Source organism: Sus scrofa, chromosome 1 (genome assembly GCF_054392235.1).
Source record: "Sus scrofa isolate SSC_HxYL_T2T_F1_AM1 chromosome 1, Sscrofa_HxYL_maternal_Yorkshire_Landrace_v2.0, whole genome shotgun sequence".
In the NCBI taxonomy this organism is placed as follows: domain Eukaryota; kingdom Metazoa; phylum Chordata; class Mammalia; order Artiodactyla; family Suidae; genus Sus; species Sus scrofa.
The window spans coordinates 125,845,032-125,863,250 of record NC_139383.1 but is presented as its reverse complement, the minus strand read 5'-3'; the positions used below and the strand labels follow the sequence as shown (position 1 = coordinate 125,863,250).

General features: G+C 43.3%; 2 protein-coding genes across 16 annotated transcripts in view; both read right to left on the bottom strand.

Annotated features, from left to right (window-relative positions):
- Positions 1-5,168, bottom strand: part of RAB27A (RAB27A, member RAS oncogene family) — a 73,650-nt gene extending 68,482 nt beyond the window's left edge. For 6 of the 14 annotated variants that reach the window (XR_014837169.1, XM_013992963.3, XM_021083889.2 and 3 more), the window contains exon 1: positions 4,869-4,930. The gene's annotated coding sequence lies outside the window, so the exon portion shown is untranslated. Of the gene's footprint in view, positions 1-4,834; positions 4,931-5,097 lie in introns of those variants that run through there. The other 8 variants (XM_005659581.4, XM_005659582.4, XM_085011705.1 and 5 more) reach the window with 3 other exon arrangements.
- Positions 5,169-15,466: 10,298 nt separating this feature from the next.
- Positions 15,467-18,178, bottom strand: PIGBOS1 (PIGB opposite strand 1). Of its 2 annotated transcripts, none has more exons than XM_021094994.2 (2): positions 17,936-18,178; positions 15,467-15,837 (listed from the first exon to the last, which is right to left on the bottom strand). In XM_021094994.2, exon 2 carries the CDS (start codon positions 15,754-15,756, stop codon positions 15,592-15,594), a length of 165 nt encoding a protein of 54 aa, XP_020950653.1. In that variant the 5' UTR covers positions 15,757-15,837; positions 17,936-18,178; the 3' UTR covers positions 15,467-15,591. The 2 variants fall into 2 exon arrangements, with proteins under 2 accessions (XP_020950653.1, XP_020950657.1); XM_021094998.2 differs by having other exon boundaries at positions 17,943-18,178.
- Between the last annotated feature and the right edge of the window lie 41 nt (positions 18,179-18,219).

The window sequence follows — 18,219 nt, the reverse complement described above, 5'->3', positions numbered from 1 at the left end:
TAAAAGTTCATATTTTAAGCATGAAAGCTCTGTTTGTTTTTCAGATGGTTATAAAACCTATCAAAATTTATTAGAGGGAAATACATACATATATTGTATACATATATATTCCACATACATGTAAAACAATCTTTTTTCACAGTGTGTAGTGAAGATATAGGTAGGGGTCATTCCAAGATAAGTTTAAATAAACATGGAAGGCTAGTTCCATGTTTTTAAAAGAACACAGAAGACTGATTACCATTCTCTCTAAGCCAGTTAATTTGATTCTCACTGAGAAAGAGCCACAGGAAACCCCTTTCAACTGTAGCCAATACTGTTCTATCAGCAGTAGCAGGATGAGGTGGACTAAAACAAAATACAACTACTGGTGAAGACAAACTAAATATGGACTAGAAGTTTCCAATGATGAAAATAAATCCAAGTATATTCATTAACTTATGAGTACATTCAGCAAGAGTTTATTGAACACTTCTTTCGTCTGTGACAGCTTGTATTAGAGAACTCACAAAGGAGCTGAAGCCATGCCCTGCCTCCAGGATATTGCAATCTAGTCATGGAAATAATGCCACATACACATAATCTGCTGACAGTCTACAGTAGTTTTGTAATGAGAGGACAAAATGAGTCTCAAAATTGGCAATTTCAGTTAGAAGCTGGAGAAAGATGAAATTCACTCTGCTGCAAAATACTCATCAAGAAATGTAATGCCATTTTCTGGGATTTCACTCTCTCCCCAGATCAGCAAAAGAAACTGAATCACTGCACACCGGTGCTGAAAGCCCCACCTAGGCAGCTTAGGCCATGGAGGAGAGGGCTCCCCACTAACACCGTGGGAGCGACCCAAAGTCCTCAACTTTCTGCTTGTATGACCCTTCCCTTTCCAAGTACAGGAAGGCCATTATCTTGAGGGAAGTAGAAGGATAGCAGAGGAGAGCCTTAGGTATTGCTAGTGAAGTTATGGACACTGCCTCTCAGAAAAAGTGAGAAGAAGAGAAAGAAATAGCAGAGGGATCCCCATTTCTCCAACTCTCATTCCCCTTCCATTCATTCAGCATGCTTTTTCTGGGCTTAATATGTGCCAGAAACCATTCTTTTTTTTTCTTTTTTTTTTTTTTTCCGTCTTTTTGCCATTTCTTGGGCCGCTCCCTCGGCACATGGAGGTTCCAGGCTAGGGGTCTAATCGGAGCTGTAGCCTCCAGCCTACGCCAGAGCCACAGCAACGCGGGATCCGAGCCGCGTCTGCAAACTTCGCCACAGCTCATGGCAACGCCGGATCATTAACCCACTGAGCAAGGCCAGGGATCGAACCCACAACCTCATGGTTCCTAGTCGGATTCGTTAACCACTGCACCACAACGGGAACTCCCCAGAAACCATTCTGAGTGCTATGCACACCATGGCAAAGAAGACAAATTCCAATGCAACTAGAGATTCTCATACTAAGTGAAGTAAGTCAAAAAGAGAAACACAAATACCATATGATATCGCTTATATCTGGAATCTAATACATGGCACAAATGCATTACAAAACAGAAAAAGACTCACAGACATGAAGAACAGATTTGTGGTTGCCAAGGGGGAGGAGGGAGAAGAGGGACAGACAGGGAGTTTAGGGTTAGTAGATGTGAACTGATACGTTTAGAATGGCTAAGCAATGAGGTCCTACTGTATAGCACAGGTAACTATACCCAGACTCTTGGGATAGACCATGATAGAAGATAATATAAAAAAGGGAATACAGATATTTATATATCTGGGTCACTTTGCTGTACAGCAGAAATTAGCACAACACTGTAAATCAACTATAATTAAAAAAAATAAAGGGAAAAAAATTTTAAAAAGACAAATTCCTGACCTTCATGGAATTTGCATCCTACCAGTAGGAGACATATGGGTGCATGTGGGTGTGGGTGTGTGGGATGACAGTAAGGGCTATAGATACTCATGGTGGGGGGTGTGGTGAGGGATGCTATGGGATGGTACAAGAAGGCATCTCTAAAGAAATGACTTTTGAAAGTTCCCGTGTGGCACAGTAGGTTAAGGATCTGTTGTTGTCGCCACTGTGGTGTAGGCTGAAACTGTGGTGTGGGTTCAATCCTTAGCCTGGGAACCTATGCCACAGGTGCAGCCCCACCCCCCAAAAAAAAGACTTTTTCAAAAATTTAATTTTTTTCCCGCTGTACAGCATGGGGATCAAGTTACTCTTACATGTATACATTTTTTTTCCCACACTTTGTTCTGTTGCAATATAGGTATCTAGACATAGTTCTCGATGCTACTCAGCAGGATCTCCTTGTAAATCCATTCCAAGTTGTATCCAATAACCCCAAGCTCCCGATCCCTCCCACTCTCTCCCCTAATTTGATTTTTTACAGCCATACCCATGGCATACGGAAGTTCCCAGGCCAGGAATCGTACCTATGCCTCTGCAGTGACTCAAGTTGCTGCAGTCAGGTTCTTAACCCACTGTGCCACAGTGGGAGCGCCAAGAAATGACTTTTGATTTGAATGAAATGAGTAAGCTGTGCAGACATTCGAAGGAAGAACACTCCAGGCAGAGTAATCAGCAAGTGTAAAGGTCCTGAGATATGGCTGAAACAGAAGTAAGAAAAGAGGAGAGTGATAGAAAATGAAGCCACACACCATATAAGAGGTTTGCAGGCCACAGTAGGAACTACAGTTTCTTTCTGAGATAAAAAGCCACTGGAGAGTTTTGAGCAGAGGAGTGACATAATTGACTCTGGCTGCTGCATGGAGATAAAGTGTAAAGTGGCGAGAGTGGAAGCAAAGTGGCCCTGTGAGTGGCTTTTTGAGTCATCCAGATGACAGAAATGATAGGAACACGATGGAAGCAATGGTGAGAAGTGGTTCTTGTCCTAGATATAGTCTCAAAGTAGAACGAATGAGATTTGCTGAGGGACTAGACATGGGGTATGAGAGAAAGAAGAGAACCGGGGGGACCTCTGGGTGTTTAGCCTGAGCATCTGGAAGAATGGAGCTCCCATTAACTGAGACAAGATAGACTAACGGAGAGGAGGGTTGTAAGAGAAAAATCAAGTTCCTAAGTTCCATGCTGATTCCTAAAGACTTTTGGTCACTTCAAGACCCTTACATCTGTTCTAAAACAAAGGCAACAGAATTGAGAAGCTGATCCTAAATTTCATATGGAAATTCAAGGGACCCAGAATAGTTAGAAAAATTTTGAAAAAGAAAAACAAAGTGGGAGGACTCACAAAAATTATTATGTACGTAGCTAATAGACTACGATATTAGCATAAGGAAAGAAATACAGATCAGTCGAATATAATTGAGAGTCTAGAAATAAACCCTCACATTTATAGTCAATTTATTTTCAACACCATCATCATCATCATCAATACCTTTCAAAGGGGAAAAATTAATCTTTTCAACAAATGGTGCTGGGAGAACTGGATGTCCAATACTCAAAAGTATTGAGTTAGATCCTTACTTCACATCATGCACAAAAGTTAATTTAAAATGAGTCAAATTGAAATGTAAGAGCTAAAACCAGAAAATGTAAGGCATGAATCTTCGTGACTTTAGATTTAGAGACTTCTTAGATTTGGCACAAAAGCACAGCAAGCAAAGGAAAAAAACATCAATTATACTTCGTGAAAATTAAATATCAAGGTAGACCATAGAAATTAAGGAAAGAGAAAGGAAGAAAGAATAAAGGAAGAAAGTTGGAATGAAAATTAGCAAAATACAGCAAAGAAAGACATCAGTCAAATTTTTTCAGCATTACATTAATCTTTCTTCATTTGTAAGTGTCTGCAGAAATTGTTTTCCAGAATGTATTTTCCCCCTAAAGCAAGTTTTTAAGAAGGCATAAATAAATAAATAAATATAAATGGATCAGGAAGAACAGTGGAGCACCAACAAATTGATCAGCAATAATTACAGAAATTTTTTGTGGCATAACACTACTCCTCCCCTCTCAACATCTGCCTGATGAGCTAATCAAAAAGTGAGAATCCGTCCAGTAGGAAAAAACATCTGTTAGCCCACAGAAGCAAGAAGGAAGACCACCCCACCACCCCCAACTTCTGTGGGCATAAGATTTTGAGGCCACGTGGCCTGGTGGGCCAGCAGGAGCCAAAATGCTGGAAAGGCAAAGTCAAGGGCTCACAAGATTTCCTTCACCTCAGGCCCGATTTTGCTTAATTGGTGATCTATTGGGCCAGAGACAAAGCCTTGGCAATAGTTACCGAAACCTGTCATCCCATCAGCCCTACCACAAGTCAGGACCCGAGGGCGGGGCTGCCAGGTAGGGTTTTCCATTTGACTCACGGGAAAAAGGAGAACCCTTTCCCACCTGGGCACTTTGCTGTCCAGACCCTAACCAACAAAGGTGAAGAGTTAAATCATTAAATTGACAACGGCGGGAGACAGGAAAGAAGGGATGCGGGCAGTAGCGCAGGAAGGCTGGGACCTTCTCCTGCCAGAGAAGTTTCCTTCCTCCCACTCCCACCCACCCTCCATGGGACACTCGCACCTGGATAGTGCCCAGGGGTGACCTCAGCCCTGTCCCAACCCGAGGCTCCACCTAATCAGCACCTCGCCCAAGCTGACCCCCACCCCCTGCGATTATCATCGTGGGGTCTGTGCTGAGGACCTGGGAAATGCAAAGCAGTCTTTGCGGTGGGCTCGGCAGCCCAGGGCCTCGGAGAGAAGAAGCCGCAGCCTCCACTCCCATACCAGGGTCCGACCCTTCGCTTGCCGGCTACCTCGCCGAGCCCTGCGGAGTGACTGTAAACTGCGGGGCACCAGGGCCTGAGCGCGCCTTCCCCACCAGCAGCCACCTCCTCACCTGCTCCGCCCGCGGACCCCACGCCTCTCTTTACCCTGCACGCCGTGTCCACCCGCTGCCGATCTTTTTTGGGTCCTTGGCGGGTTTTTTCCGTCTGGCCCCACATCACTTCCCGTAAAGGAGAGCGAGGTGGGGGCGGGACCTCCTCTCCACCCTCCACCTCCCACTTCCTCCTGTCACCTCGGGGAGCACCCGGCCCGCCCAACTGGGCAAGGGCGCTTTGCGGGAGTCCTCCCCGCGCGCCGACCCCAGCCCCGCCGCACCTGCCGAGAGTCCTCGAGTGAGCTGCGCAAAGGCCCCTGTCGCCTGATTTGGCCCCAGCCGGGTGTCCACTGCCCTTTCCTGGAAGGTATAAAACCTTAGGGGATTGTTTCAGTTTTGAGACGCAAGGGGTGACATTTACAAACTGCTCGGGGATTGGTGCACTGCAAGGCATAGTTTGATGTCTCTCCCCAAATCTCTCCTAAAAGGCATAGTTTCATGTCTCTCCCCAAATCTCTCCTAAAAGCCAGTTTCTAAAGGTGTTTTCCAGGGCATCAGATTGGCGTCTCCACCCTGTAGCAAAGTTGACCTCGCTGGGGGTTCCTGAAGTCCAGAGGCCGGCCCGGGATGGGATAGGGGCGCTCCTGCTGGAGGTGCACCCTGGGTCCGGCTTCCCGGCGGCCAGATTCGCGCTGGGCATCCGGCTCTGCCAATGTTCAGCCCAGCTCCTCACTTGGTGGCCGGGGTATGGCCTTCTCGGCGTGAGGGAAAGGTCTGGTTTTCTTGAAAATGACCAGGGGGTGGGGGGGAATGAGAGGTAGGTAGTAAAACTTTGGCAGGAAAAAATATATTTCTGGGAGGAAGTGACAAACGGGGTCTATGCTCGTTTAGATTATAAAATCGCTCTAAATTAAATTTCCAAGATTAAAGCAATTCAAAAAAAAAAAAAGGAAATAACAATAATACAAGGCTCGAAATAGCCCTGGTAGGAGTGAATCTGCGAGTCTTTGCTGCCCCCCAGCGGCTTTTGTCCCTCAGCGCCCAAGATTTTTTGTGGGCCACTTGGACTTGTGGCTGAGAAGCAGGTTCAAGCCAGGTTCCCACTTACAGATAGCCAAATTCCTCCTCCAGTGACCTCGGGGGTCTGAACAGTAGCTTTTGGGCCTGCGCCTGCAGGCTCTCAAGCAAAGCACTTCCGAACCAAATAATTCCACTTCTTAAAAATTTATACATATATGGAGTTCCTGTCGTGGCCTCAGCGGAAATGAATCCTACTAGGAACCATGAGGTTGTGGTTCAATCCGTGGCCTCGCTCAGTGGGTTAGGGATCTGGTGTTGCCATGAGCTGTAGTGTAGGTCGCAGGATCGGCTTGAATCCTGAGTTGCTGTGGCTGTGGTGTAGGTCCGCAGCTGTAGCTCTGATTGGACCCCTAGCCTGGGAGTCTCCATATGCTGCAGGCACAGCCCTAAAAAGCAACAAAAAAAGAAAAACTTTTTTTTTCTTGTTTTAACTGCCATACCTGCCGCATATGGAAGTTCCCAGGCTAGGGGTTGAATGGCAGCTGCAATTGAGGCCTATGCCACAGCCAGGGCAACCCCAGATTCAACGCCAGATTCTTAACCCACCTGAAGGAGGGATCAGGGGTCAAACCTCTGTGAGGATCTGCCGAGGTCCAGCCCCAGCAGCCAGGGAGTGCCGAAGGAGAGGATGGGCTACAAACGGCACGGAAAGAATTGGAGCCAACTCCTCAGCTGCATGCTGCCGATGACCCAATTTATTAAATGAAAAGCATCAGTTTTTATACCCTATCACAATCAGGTTTCGTGTAAGATTTGACATTAACATTTGATTTAAAGCCCTTTTTGTTCCCTCCACCTGAGATACAAAAAAAAAGGTTAGTTAAAACATGTTCCTTTCAACTTCAGATTTTCCTTCAAGATTACAAACAAAGTTTCACACTGTATTTTTCTTAAAAGGTCAACAACAGTAGCTATTCTATTCTATATTAAGAACAAAGCTTTAATAAGTAATAAACTATGATACCTAACATTCTTTAACTAAAGGTGTATGTAGTTAACAAAACGCATGAAAGCCTTGGGCTCATGACATTCTTAAAACCACAATTTATTTGGCGCCAGCAAGCTAAGCATTTAACCTATTGTGCTGATTTTCGTAAGTTCCAAACCACCAATTTCAATAGAAAGGAGTATTATACCCAAAAATTAACAAATGCCCCCACAAGGGATATAAGTTACAGGTGACACTGTTATTTGATAAAAAATATATCTATTATAGAAAATAGCAATTTGTAGGCAAAACCACATTTTTCCCAGCCCCGAACTTCTTTTTAAGTAAAGGGACTGAAATCATAAGTTTCCCCTGTATACTCTCACAAAATAGGTGCCATAAATTGTTACTCCAAAACAAAGGCTTTTTCCATTACATTGTTTAAATAACTTCACTCTGTTTTGGTTCAAGTGTTTTACATACCCAGGGCAAATCTTTAACTGTAAGAAAGCTGTGAATAGGAGATAGAAAAAGAAGGATAAACACAGAAAAATAGATTAACATATATTTTAGGGGATATCATTTTTATTTTCCTGGAGCCGATGTCTTTCAAGGGATTGCTCTGCAATCCTTCTTCTTTCTTCAGCTTGTCTGTAGCTCTGCTAACCAGACAAGCCTCATGCAGGTGCCGACTGTGGCTTTGCTTTCTTTACTGGAGCAGCCTTATGGCTCCCGACAAGGATCCAAACTCACAGAGACAATTCCGGCCCTTAACCAGCTAAGCCACAATGGGAACTCCAATAATTCCACTTCTGAGCAAAACACAATGATTGGAAGCCCTAGTCCTGCTCCACTTACCATCTGTTCTGTCTCATTTATTCTACCTCTACTTGCACCACAAATTCCAGCTGTTTCAGACCTACCTGCCTTACTCCATTATCTTTTCAGCCTCTAACTACTCATAGTTTGCATTACAGTACAATTAGCTTATCAGACTATTTAAAAACTCACATATAGGATGTGGCTGTGGCATAGGCCGGCAGCTACAGCTCTGATAGGACCCTTAGCCCACGAACCTCCGTATGCCGCAGGTGTGGCCCTAAAAAGACAAAAAATAAAATAAAATTAAATTAAATTAAGTTAAAGGGCCATCAGACTGTTGGAGGTTAAGATAGGACAAGTAGCCCCCATGTTCATGTGTGGAAGAAGTCTTCAGAGTCTCTCATGAACTAAGATCTGGGAGGCCAACAATGCAGCAACTGCTAATGACTGATAGGATATAAAGAAAACTCCCCCTCCAACAGCCAGGTGGGGCTGCCCCAGTGTTTACCAGGTAGGAGATCAGGAAACAGACTGCAGTGCTGTGGCCCACTCATCACCCGTTCATTCATTTCATCCAATGAGTCCAGCACTGTGTCAAGTACTGAAGATCCAATAGTGAAGAAGGAAAACTGGCTCCTGGCTTCTAGGATCCTGCCCTCAGAGAGACCAAGTTAACTCCAGCGCAGCAAGCCAAGACCTTTGAAAAGGGAAGTTAAAGAGTGTAATTGGAACACAGACAAACCACACCAAGTCAGGATTTTTCAGAGAAAGTGATATAGAAATAAAGAATGATGAATAAGGGCAGAGGGTGAGAGAGAGAAGAGAATTCTAGGAAAAGAGAGCGGAGGAATGGCCTGGAGGCAAAAGAGAGAAAGAGATATTGGAGCAACTGAAAGGTCAGAAAAGCTGAAAACCTGAGTGGAAGGAAGCGATCAAAGAAACTGGAGAAATAAGCAGAGGCTGGATTATGAAGAACCCTGGAATGATTATTAAAATAACAGCTAACATTGATTAACCATTTACTATGAATCTGCCAATATGCTAAGAACTTTACATATGTCACCTTGTCTACTTCTCACAATTGCCCTAGGAAAAAAGCACTATTCCTGTCCCTGTATTATAGATGAGGAAACTGAGTCCTAAAGAGATTAAGCTAACTGACCAAGAGCATACAGCTAATAAGTGGCACAGCCAGGACTAGAACTTAGAACCCATTTTCCCAATGGCTATAAGGCTAAGAATAGGTTGGGAAAGCCAATTAACATGCCAAAATCCAAGTGAGGATAATAGGGATCTGGTTTGAGGCAGTGGCCATAAGGATGAAGATGAACGGACAGATCTGAGATATTCAGGAAAATCAGTCAAGAAAACTTGGTTGTAGGGGGTGAGGGAGCAGGAGGAATCCACACTGGCACCCAGGTTTCTGGTTTGGGCAACTAGGAGCCACTGAGCCAAAGGAAAAAGTAACAGGGAGGGAGAGTGAAATTGGCCATGATAAATAAGTTTAAGACATTTCAAGTTTGACGTACCAGCAGTAGCAGATTATCCAAATGAAACTTTTTCCCCCCCAGCCACACCTGCAGCATGTGGAAGTTTCCAGGCTAGGGAATGAAGTGGAGCTGCAGCTGCCGGCCGCACCTGCAACTTGCAGGATCCTGCTCATGATGGGATCTTGCAGCAGCGCTGGATCCTTAACCCACTTAGTGAGGCCAGGGATTGAACCCACATCCTCATAGATACTAGTCAGGTTCTTAACCTGCTGAGCCATTATGGGAACTCCCCAAGTGAAACTCTTTAGTATACAATTGACTAAGTTGTGCTGAAGAACAGAAGACATGAACTGGAGCTATTACGAAGGATACTCAAAGGGGTGAGAGGAAATGAAGTAGTCTAAAAAATGTGCTGATGAGTTCCCATTGTGGCTCAGTGGGTTAAGAACCCGACATAGTGTCTATGAGGATGAGGGTTAGATCTCTGGCCTTGTTCAGTGGGTTAAGGATCTGGCATTGCTGCAAGTTGTAGCATAGGTCACAAATGTAGCTCAGATCTGGTCGCTGTGGCTGTGGCATAAGCCAGCAGCTGCAGCTCTGAACCCCTAGCCCAGGAATTTCCATATGCTGCAGGTGTGGCCCTTAAAAAAATAGATCAAAGATGTAAATCATAAGAACTAAAACAATAAAACTTATAGAAGAAATCACAGGCATAAATCTTCATGATTTGGGGTTTGGCAATGGTTTATTAGATTAAATCAAAATTTTAAATGTTTGTGCATCAAAGGATACTATCAAGAGAGTGAAAACACAATCCATAGAATGGGAGGAAATATTTGCAAACCATATATCTGATAAGAATATAGTATCAGGGAGTTCCCATTGTGGCTCAGTAGAAATGAATCTAACATCCATGAGGATGCAGGTTTGATCCCTGGCCTTGCTCAATGGGTTAAGGATCTGGTGTTGCTGTGGCTGTGTGTAGGCAAGCTGCTACAGCTCTGATTAAACCCCTAGCCTGGGAAGTTCCATATGCCACAGATACAGCCCTAGAAAAGGCAAAAAAAAAAAAAGAAAGAAAGAAAGAAAACAAAATCATGAGATACCACTTCACACCTACTAGGTAGGCTATTCTTTTAAACAGGAAAAAAGGACAAATAACAAGTGTTAGCAGGAATGTAGAGAAAATGGAATCCTTACACATTATTCCTGGGAATATAAAGTGATGCAATCACTTGGGAGAACAGTTTGGCAGTTCTTCAAAAAGATAAACAAAGAATTGCTATGTGTCCCAACAAGTTTATTCCTAGAAATATGCCAAAAGAATGGAAAAGAGGTATTCAAACAAATACTTGCTTTGTATTGTAAATATTCATAATAGCACTATTTCAAAAGGTTCCAAATGGTGGGAACAACCTAAACATCCATCAGTGGGTGAATGGATAAAGAAATTGTGGTATATCCATACAATGGAATATTATTTGGCCATAAAAAGGAGTGAGGCACTGATATATGCTACAACATGGATGAACCCTGAAATTATATTCAGTGAAAGAAGCCAGTCACAGGACACATACTGTATGATCAATTTATGTCAAACATCCAGAAAAGGTAAATAGAGACAGAAAGCAGACTGGTTGCCAGGGATGAGGGAAGGCAGAATAGAGAGAATAGAGAATGACTGTTTATTGTACATCATCACCCTTTTGGGGTGATGAAAATGTTCTAGAACTCAATAGAAGTGATAGTTACACAACACTGTGAATGTACTAAATGCCACAGAATTGTATGATTTAAAATGGTTAATGGCTAATTTTTTACGTGATTTTTTTTTCTTTTTTTGGTCTTTTTGTCTTTTTAAGGCCGCTCCTACAGCATATGGAAGTTCCCAGGCTAGGGGTCTTATAGGAGCAGTAGCCTCCGGCCTACACCACAGCTACAGCAACCGGGGATCCAAGCTGCATCTTGGACCTACACTACAGCTCACAGCAGCTCAGGATCCTCAACCCACTGAGAGAGGCCAGGAATCGAACCCAAAACCTCACAGTTTCTAGTCGGATTCGTTAACCACTGAGCTATGAAGAGAACTCCGTGTGAATTTTTTTCTTTTAAATTTTTAAAAAAGAACCAAAATTCCTGGATTCAAAGCTTGGTCTAAGACAGAAAAGGATGAGCCAGAAAGTAAAGGAGTGCTCAGACAATGACAGGGACATGTCAAAAGGGCACAGGATCCATCTGGGGGAGGATAGTTCCTCAGCTAAGAACATGCTTATTTTAACTGGGACTGCAAATATTATTTGTTTATAAGTTACATTAACAAGACTTAGCTTTCTACTTTGCTGCACACCTGAAACCAGCCCAGCACCATGGGTCACCTATACTCCAATAAAATGTATTAAAACAAACACACAAATAACAACAACAAAAAACAGGACTTAGCTCTCAAAAATGTCCACAGTGGATGTCAAAGTATATTCTTAAGCATTTTCTATCCAGTTGTAAACTTAGGAGTCTTGTTTTATACTTGTTAAACTAGAGAATTATTTTTGGAAAATACTTAAATCTTACTTTTCATATTTGACATAAACATTTTTCAAAAAGGGATACAGAAGCCATCTTGAAGGGGCTCCAAATGGCCAGATCTGGGACAGTCTGTATATAAAAACAGTGACTGTTAGGGTTGGCTTGTTGAACATGCAATTAGAATAGCATACAGGGCCCTGCACTCAGAATTTTTGTGCTCTGTGGTCGCGTCTTAAAACTCTTAATTTTATCTTCAAATTTGTGTTTTTTAAGTGAAATCCAATGGCACAATGGAGCACGCTGGAGGCTTAAAGTCTCTACTTACACATGGCTCTGACTCCTGCCACCACCCACTCCTAACCCCCTGGTCCCCTGAGCCCTGCCAGGCCTTGCATTCACCACCTGGCTCCGAGGAGGTGCCTTGTTCGCCTTGGCTGGGGGAGGCCCACGTTCTACTTGGGCAGGAGCCTGGGCATGAGTATAGGAGGCATCAGGGTTGAGCACAGGCCCCATGGCATCAACAGGTGGGCGAGAAGGCAGTGTCTCTGCCCCTGTTGGTTAGCACCCCAGCACATTCTGTGCAACCCAGCTGCCACCACCAAGAAGGAGTAGAGAATATTCAGCATGGAAGCTGCAATCCCTTGGAGGATTTACCCTTACCGTGGGCTGGAGAGGTGGGCCCATGAGACAAGGAGACTGACTTTCTCATCCCCAAGCAGGGCTGTGTATTTTCATTTTGTGCTGGGCCCCACAAATCATGAGGCCAGCCCTGGTGACAGTAATAGATTGTAATTCACTGAATAAAACAAAAATCTGTGAATCATACTGACATATCATTTCTGCAGTATTCCTGCCAAAAATGTATAACCTGAATCTATCTGATCATATGGGAGCATTAAACAAACCCTAATTAAGGGACATTTTACAAGATGGATTAGTATTTTTTAAAAATGTCAAGGTCATGAATGGCAGTAACTAAGGAACCAGAATAAATGAAATCAAAGAAATGAAAGTGTGATCCTGAGTTAGTACCCAGATAAGGAAAAAATTTTTGTCTTTCTCTAAAGGACATTAGTGGGACTTGGTAGAATTTGGATGAAATCTGAGATAAGATAATAATATATCAATCTTAACTTCCTGATCTTGATTATACTGTAATTATAAATGAGAATATCCTTTTTAGGAATTGCACACTGAAGTATTTTGGGGGTAAAAGGTGATCATGTGGGCAACTTATTCTCAAAGGGTTTAGAAAAACAATAATGTATGTGTGTGTGTGTATATATATATATATATATATATATAAATACATACACATGGAGAAAGAAATTAAAGTCATTTTGGTTTAATGTTAACATTTGTGGAATCTGGATAATAGGTACGTGAAAATTCTTTGCACTCTTTTTGCACCTTTTAAGTTTGAAATTATTTAAAAGTAATAGATTATAGAAACTTTTAAAATGGCTTTGTGATGAAACTGCAGAACCACCACCTGATTATGTTACCTTGGAAGGCCCCGATGATAATCCTTCACTGAGGCACTGATGTGGAGGCTACTGACATCTCTGAAAAGCTCAGTGGTGGTTATCCTTCATGCTGAGACTGATAGAAGATGCTGCTAGAACAGGGTTCCCAAGTATTAATCATAAATAAAAGAATCCCAGGAGTTTCCTGGTGGCTCAGTGGGTTGAAGGTCCAGCGTTGTCACTGCTATGCCTCTGGTTACTGTTGTGTCTCAGGTTTGACCCCTGGCCTGGGAACTTCTACATGTTGCAGTGGAGCCAAAAAAGAAAGGGTTAGGGTTAAAAATTCCCAAATGGTGAAGGACAGATGGCAGGCCGTAACTAGTATGTATAGTGGGAAGACAGGCTGGAGAGCAACGAGGGTGTCTTGACCACAGAGATCTGTGGTGATGGCTAATAGGTCATGGTCCTCTGAAGGAAAAGACACATGGGGTGTTTTTTGTTTGAGGGAAAGAAGGGGTGTTTCTTGACTCACATATCTATTTTTTATTTATTTATTTATTCTGTCTTTTTGCCATTTCTTGGGCCACTCCCGTGGCATATGGAGGTTCCCAGGCTAGGGGTCTAATCGGACCTGTAGCCGCCGGCCTACGCCAGAGCCACAGCAACGTGGGATCCGAGCTGCATCTGCAACCTACACCACAGCTCACGGCAATGCCAGATCCTTAACCCACTGAGCAAGGCCAGGGATCGAACCTGCAACCTCATGGTTCCTAGTCGGATTTGTTAACCACTGCGCCACGACGGGAACTCCACATATCTATTTTTAAAAGGATTCAAGAACCAGTGAACAAAAGGCTATCAGTCTCCACAATGGAAATAATGGTCTCTCATCAGTTTCCTGAAATTTAAGTAATTTCATAGTCTTTGAGCCAATGACTGAAGAAGCTGTATTCACCTGAGGAAGGACTCCTCATCGCCACAGCAACGTATTATAAACTTTCCTCTGCTCTTACCAAGAGACTTAAGGCCTTTAACTGCAATACTTGTGCACTAGGGAAAGAGGAATTCAGACTTTGATGACTGCTGGATGCCTGATCTGAGCTGAGACTGCTACGAGGTTCGAAATACCATCAGTCTTTTAGCTGAGATTGGGGGCTCATGGGGATAAAAAAAATAAATGCAGGTTTGGACCAAATTTACTTTATAGGACCCACTCTGTTCTTCCTCCCCAAGCCCAGATTCGTGGTTAAGATACATATATACTCAGTAGCTGGCAGAGACTTCACAATGACCTTATAGGAAGAGCCCTGCCTTCATCTGCTCAGATTGCTATTAAAAAAATACCAATGGAGCTCCCTTGTGGCTCTGTGGGTTAAGGATCTGGCCTTACTGTTGCAGGGCTCAATCCCTGGCCTGGGAATTTCCACATGCTGGGGGTGCAGCCAAACGAACAAAAAAAAAAAAAAAAAATACCATCAAATGAGTGGTTTAAACATCAAATACTTATTTCTCACAGTTCTGAAGGCTGAGGTGTCCAAGATCAAGGTGCTGGTAGGTTCAGTGTGTGACGAGAAGGTCCCCTTCCAGATTTGCAGACAGCCACCTTCTTGCTGAATCCTCACAGGGGCAAAAATGAAATCATCTCTCTTGTACCTTTTCTTATAAGGGCACTAATTCCACTGATAAGGACTTCATCCTCCTGACCTAATGACCTCCCAAAGGATCTACCTCCAAACACCTTCACATTGGGGATTAGGGCTCTAATATATAAACGGGGGGAGGGAGGGGGTATTCAGTCCATACTAAATCCTCATCATAGAAAGGACCAACTGAAAGCCCCTGATTCTGCTTTCCCTGGCTAAAACAGTAAATTAGATGCACTTCATGGGAAGAATTGCAGATATTAATGCCACCTTCAAAGATTTGAAGGGCCTAGGGGTAGTGCATCTCTATACCTCCATTCAATTCAGTTCTTCGGGCCTTGCAAAAATTACTCCTCCAATCCCAGTCCCAAGAAAGGGCTGGGACTAAAAGACTACGGATTAGTAAAGCAGGCTAACTGTAGGCCAGTTGGGCCATTCTAACTGAGACAGTAAATTTGGTTCACTTCATCTATAAACACTACTGTAAACACCATTCTCAGCCATTTTATAAACATAGTCTAGACTGCCAATGTATACGCCACATTCCCAAAAAAATAAGCCTTGACTTGGAAATAAAATATTCCCTAAGACATCCATTTTGGCTTAAAATGAAATTACTAATCTCTCCCGGTGAAAAGACATAAAATGTCAAATAAAAGTACAGTAAACATTAAAACTGACAATGTGAGTTTAAAAAATCATTTTAAAATCATTATGTATGATTTATTTACATTTAAAATTATTTAAGAAACTTTTACTCGATTATAGTCGATATATAATTTCAATGGAACTTTAAACAAGTACACTTCAACTCCACGCAGTATTAATTTTTCTTCTCTTCTGAGTCTTGTGCCAATTTCAACTTTTCTTTTAATTCCTTCTGATCTCTGGAATACTGTTCAAATATTGGTTGATAAATATATATTCCTCCAGCAATTCCAAGGATGCTAGCAAAAAGTAGTTGTGGAAAAGTCAACCTCCCAAACATTTCTTCAACAAACACCACACGGTGCAAAGGAGGTTTGGGGGAAAAAAAAAATCACGCCAAATCCAGGAAATCTCTCCGCATCTGTATACAAAGAAAATAGGAAGCAAAACAACAACTTAGCACAGTATCCTTTTAAAAGACTTCATGTCACTTTGCTCCTGCATGAATAGAATTTTTGTCATAATATGTAAATACTGCTTACTGATACAACTAAAATAGGAACATAAATACATAAGGAATGTGAGAAGAGACAGGACGGTGTAAGACAAGCCTAAGTCCTGTTACAAACTTTTTTTTTTCCTGTCTTTTTGTCTTTATAGGCCGGCACCAGAGGCAAATGGAGGTTCCCACACTAGGGGTCTAATCGGAGCTGTAGCCACCAGCCTAGGCCATAGCCACAGCAATGCGAGATCCTCAACCCACTGAGCAAGGCCAGGGATTGAACCCGCAACCTCGTGGTTCCTAGTTGGATTCATTAACCACTAAGCTACAATGGGAACTCCAAGCCTCAATCTTATTATAAAATATTTTCAGAAGTTTTAAATGGATACCTTTTTAAATAGCAAAAATGCGAGGGAGGGGAGAAGCACACTTCTTATCCCTTCAAAGAAATATCCCAACTACTAAAAGAAACAACCCCCCCCCCACCGCCAAAAGTTAAAAGTGATTGCCAATCCGATCTGGAAGTTGGAGAAAGAACTGTTACTTTTCATTATCAGCCCTTCTTTACTATTTCATGGGTTTTGGCAATGTGTATGATTAAAAACACAACTTCAAAAAAAACAAGCCAAAAAACTCTTTATTTCCCTTTGATGCTTTAGTATGTAATGTTGACATCACTTGTAAATCATTTGCCATCCTTTTTTGACAAAAATATAATGAAGAGGAGTTCCCTTTGTGGCTCAGCAGTTAAGGAACCCACTAGGATCCATGAGGATGAGGGTTCAATTCCTGGCCTTGCTCAGTGGACTGGGGATCCGGTCTTGCCATGAGCTGTGGTGTGGGTCGCAGACATGACCCAGATCATGCGGTCCCCAGCGGACCTCAGAGCAGATGCACGATGGAGCGAGAAGACTTGCCTGGTTTTATTTTTAATAACTGAGGAGTTAAGACTCTATACTTCTTGGAAAATTATACTCCTATAATCAACTGATAGTTTCTGAGAAGTTCTATAGTTTCAGGAGACACTAGGTAGATTTTATGAATAAGGAAAGCAAAGAATTTACATTTTTTTCTTTACTATATTTCACAGCCTCACAGCCTTCTAAACCAGCATACACCCCCACCCCCATGAAAATCAAGAGCTGCAGAATTGGTACTAAAAACTAGCCTGCCCTCAATATATCGCTAAAATTGTAATGGGGGGTAGTCTTTTTAGGATCGCACCCCCCATATGGAAGTTCCCAGGCTGGGGTGGAAATGGAGCTGCAACTGCTTGTCTGCAGCTACGGCAACGCCAGATCAGAGCTGCGTTTGCGACCTACGCCACAGCTTGTGGCAACACAGGATCCTTAACCCACTGAGCCAGGCCAGGGATACAACCCTCGTCCTCAAGGATACTAGTCAGGATACTCACCGCTGAGCCACGACGAGAACTCCCTAAAATTATAATTTAACCTGAGAAAGAAATGCCTGCTTTCTCTCCTGGACTCTACATTAACAAGCAGCAACTTGAGTTCCTGCCATGGCACAGTGGATTGAAAATCCAACTGCAAGAGCCAGGGTAGCTGCGTAGATTTGGGTTCGATCCCTGCCCAGTGCAGTCGGTTAAAGAATTCAGCGTAGGTCACAGGCTCCCTGGTCAGGAACTTTCATAAGCCCTAAGCCAAGGTGCCACCATTAAAAAAAACAAAAAACAAAAAACAAACAAAAAAAAAATCCAAAAAACTAATGACACCTTCACCAACATGCTTTCCCCCAAAGGCTGCTAAGTATAAGAAAAGGAGACATTACCAAGTCAGCTCCTAGGAAATAGAGCTGGAAGCGGGAAGGTTTCCTTTCTGTCACTAGTTCGCGAAGTGACCCTGACCAAGCCCTTTAAGCTTTTAGGGCTTCATTTTCCACATCTTTACAAGATGCTTAATTACCCCCACCCTGCCTACATTATTGTGAGATCACCCAAATGGTGCAGTGTTACCCCAACATTTAGGTTTGTGACTTTTACTACTATTATCATTACCAGACACCTCCAATCGTTCCGGTCTGGCTCCGCGCCGCCTCTCGCCTGTCCCTGAAGAGGTGAGATCCGGCTCGTTCCAGCAGTTTCCGGACCTCTGGCGCAGAGATCACGAAGCCAAAGGAGAGCAACAATCCCTCGAGAAGGAAATGCGGAAAGGAAAGCGCAGGGGAGGCCCCGGACAAACCGAACCGTGTAGGTGCACACCAAACCTGCAGCACCAGGCGACGGAGACCCTTCGGGGGTGGGCGTGACGAAGTTGCTTTTTCCCGACTACCTCCGCGGCT

Excerpts from the sequence above, each read along its gene's own strand:
- PIGBOS1 (XM_021094994.2), bottom strand. The coding sequence starts at position 15,756 with ATGTTTGGGAGGTTGACTTTTCCACAACTACTTTTTGCTAGCATCCTT.